Source organism: Bison bison, unplaced genomic scaffold (assembly GCF_000754665.1).
Source record: "Bison bison bison isolate TAMUID 2011002044 unplaced genomic scaffold, Bison_UMD1.0 scf7180017864280, whole genome shotgun sequence".
Taxonomy (NCBI): Eukaryota; Metazoa; Chordata; class Mammalia; order Artiodactyla; family Bovidae; genus Bison; species Bison bison.
Window position 1 is genome coordinate 1,667,513 of NW_011494852.1, and position 3,071 is coordinate 1,670,583.

The 3,071-nt window shown below is 57.2% G+C and overlaps 1 protein-coding gene across 1 annotated transcript in view; it reads left to right on the top strand.

The window, feature by feature from the left end:
* Positions 1-1,369: 1,369 nt before the first annotated feature.
* The window catches only part of LRP3 (low density lipoprotein receptor-related protein 3), a 10,813-nt gene continuing 9,111 nt past the window's right edge, over positions 1,370-3,071 (top strand). The window contains exons 1-2 of the mRNA XM_010849280.1: positions 1,370-1,424; positions 1,708-1,755. Of these exons, the coding sequence (XP_010847582.1) occupies positions 1,370-1,424; positions 1,708-1,755 (103 nt within the window). The remainder of the gene's footprint in view (positions 1,425-1,707; positions 1,756-3,071) is intronic.

Below are 3,071 nucleotides of genomic sequence, written 5' to 3' on the forward strand. Positions count from 1 at the left end.
GCCAGAGGCCGAGGAGACTGCGGCTCCCCGACACCCCGGCCTGCTGGGGTCTTAGGCCTCTCTAGCAGGGTTCAGAATAGCGTCCGGGAGCCCGGGTGAGCGGCGCGCGGGGCGGCCCGCTGTGCGGGCGCCTGGAATTGGCGGGCAGTGGCTTTCTGCCTGACTTCCCCGCGCTTAGCCTGGCGGCGATGGGGGATCCGGACCTCCGGAGCTGCGGACAAAGGCGAAGCCAGCGGGGCTGGGGCCGGTAGTCCCCTGAATAAGAACTATTTCCTGCCTGGAGTGGGTTGGGGGCGGGAGCCAGCCGGAGCCGGGATCAGGATGCGCGGCAGGAGGCAGTTGCTAGAATGACTCCTGTCTCCCCTTTGTGTCTTCTCGGACCCAGCAGGGCAGGCCTCAGCAGCCCAGGGTGATGTGTCTGGGGAGGGCCGAGGGACCCATCCAGCCCTGCCAGAGCTTTTCTGTCCACCTTTCCAGGGCCTTGTGTGCGGGAGAGGGGAAGCAAGGGGTTAAATCCTCTAGCCACATGGCTCCTTTATTTACCATGATGAAGGAGGGAGGCCATTATCTAAGCCCGGGGTCATTAGGGGACACCCTATGGTGTCATCAGTGAAGGCTCTGTAATCCCAGAAGGTTTGTTGAAGCCACTGAAATGACAAAGTAAAAAAAAGAAGCCTGTTCATTTTAGGGTGCACTCTCCTCTGCCCCCAAGAATCTAGGAGCTGGGGTCAGGCCCCTGCCTTAGCTGCGTGAGCAGATCTCAGTAAGCTTCATGGCCCCTAGAGTGCCCACTCTCCAATCTGTCAGTGTGGTCCCGTGCTCCTGAGTGCCTGGCTTCCCCCAGGGTGCAAGGCAAGGCACAGACCCTTTGGCCTCCCCCAAGGCCCTCCCCACCCAGCAGAGCCTGGGTGTCCTGCCAGGGGGCAGCTGGCTCTCTTCTTCACCAGACCCCTGGGCTACAGGGCTGACCCCTGTAGAGATGTTCTCTGCTTCCCTTGGCATCGTTGATGTTGGGGAAGGGGGCACCCTGAACCTCAGGAAGTTGAGTGTGCCTACATCTTCTGCTCCCATAATCGTTGCAGGAAAGCATTCAGTGAAAGCAAAGGGCAGATCCCATGGTGGTGGATACTTGAAGGGGTAGGTGGCAGGCAAATTCTTTGCCTCTCTTCGCAAGGTCAGCATGGTGCAGTGAGAAGGACCTTGAACCCTGGTAGCTGTGAGTGCCTGTAGAATGGGGATGATCAGAACTGCTTCCCTCCCTCCCTGGCTGGCTGGCAAGGCCCCTCAGAGGGAGGAAGCCATACAGTGGTAGGAGCCCCCTTCATAAGCAGGGCCCGTGCCCGGGTTGAGCAAGGTCTTTCCCTGAAGGATGGTCAAGGCCCTGGTTCCCAAGCCTGAGAAGATACAAGCAAGCCCCCTCCCACGTGAGTTAGAATTCCCAAGCGTGGGGAATGGCGGGAGTGGCCTGGTGCAGCCAGGCTTGCACCCTGCTCTCTCCTACTATGGGTGTTTGGGTGAGTCCTGAGATCCCCTGGGGTTCTCGTTCTGCCCATCCCAGCAGGCCTGTAACAGTGCTCTAGGCCGTACCCTTAAGCAGCCTGGAGTTTGGGCTCTCTTGTTTTGCACCCCAAGGGCTTAAGCCCCGAGAGCCACCCCCCTTCTCCTCCCCTCCCCCACACCACTGAACCCGCTTTGTGTCTCCCACAGTGAACATTGTTCTCACCGGGCGGTTCAGCAGCGCCGTTCCTGCCTTAGGTGAGTAACATGCTTCTCCCCTTCCCTCCTCCCTGCTCTCCTGGTTTAATGACCTCTGAGTACCAACCTTCAGGAGCCTGGCTCCACCCCTGAGGTCACCTGGCCTTTTTCCACCTCAATTCCTGGGCATCTATGCATCACAAAGGAGTTTTTTGGCATTGGGCAAGCTTATACCTCTCTGAGCCTCAGTTTCCTCTTCTGTAAAATGGGTGCCTTTAACCATGAAGCCTGGTTAAATGGGCCAGTGAGGTAAGGTGTTCAGCACAGCTTTTGCACATGGTAGCCTCATACAGCTAGGAAACTGTCATGGCCTGCACACTTGGCAGACTGTGATTCCTGTAGGCAGTGGGGGTCCCAGAGAACCGTAGGGCACCATAAGATGCCTGCCTGCTTTAAAATTCCACCTGGGATTTAGTTTATGAAGGTATCACTGAGCAACAACACAGAGAGGCCAAAGCCATTGATGGAGGAATTTGTTACTTGCGTGTCTTGCGAGGAGGGGACATGCCATGCCACTTTTAGGGTCACTTGGACAATACCAGGTCTAGTCAGGCAGACAGAAGTGAATGGAAGGCTTTGGCCAGAGCCTTGATCGAAGTTTCGGTGAGAAGGGCAAGACAGGGCAGAGTAAACATCTAAGGGCTGGCTAGTTTGGCTAATCCCCAAGAGCTCTGGGCTAGGGGGGGTGGTCTCTCCGTGCCTGGTACCTGACCCTGGGATGAAATATTGTCTTGGCGTGTGAATTAGGTAAGAAGCCTGTAGGGGTTCTTTCTCGCATCAGCCTGTCTGCCAGGGAAAGACCAGTTTCAGGGACACCGGTTTGCAGCAAAGTAAACACTTTGGCTGATAGTTTGGCCCTGTGATAAGCAGGTGCCAAATAGACACACGGGATCTAAGAAAACACAGTTGAACTCCGTGGCTGCCTCCTGCCTGTCTGTCCATCCGCTGGCTGTCTTCATGCCTGGGCCTGGTGCAGAGTATAGCAAAGGCCGCCAGGAGCGGGAGCCTTCAGGGCTGAGGCCATCAGGGGCATTTGCCCTTTGCTGAGGGGGCTGCCAGGGTTTGGGTCCCTTGGTGCCAGGGGAGACATCTGAGAAAGGCCTCGGGAGCTGGAGTCTGGGGGCTGCGGGCTTGTTTGCTGTGTCCTGAGCTGTGTCGTGGGGCAGGAGGTACCTGGGATTTTTATTAATAGTTCTGCTCAGGGCCTGCAGAAGGCAATGGCACCCCACTCCAGTACTCTTGCCTGGAAAATCCCATGGACAGAGGAGCCTGGTGGGCTGCAGTCCATGGGGTGGCTAAGAGTCGGACACGACTGA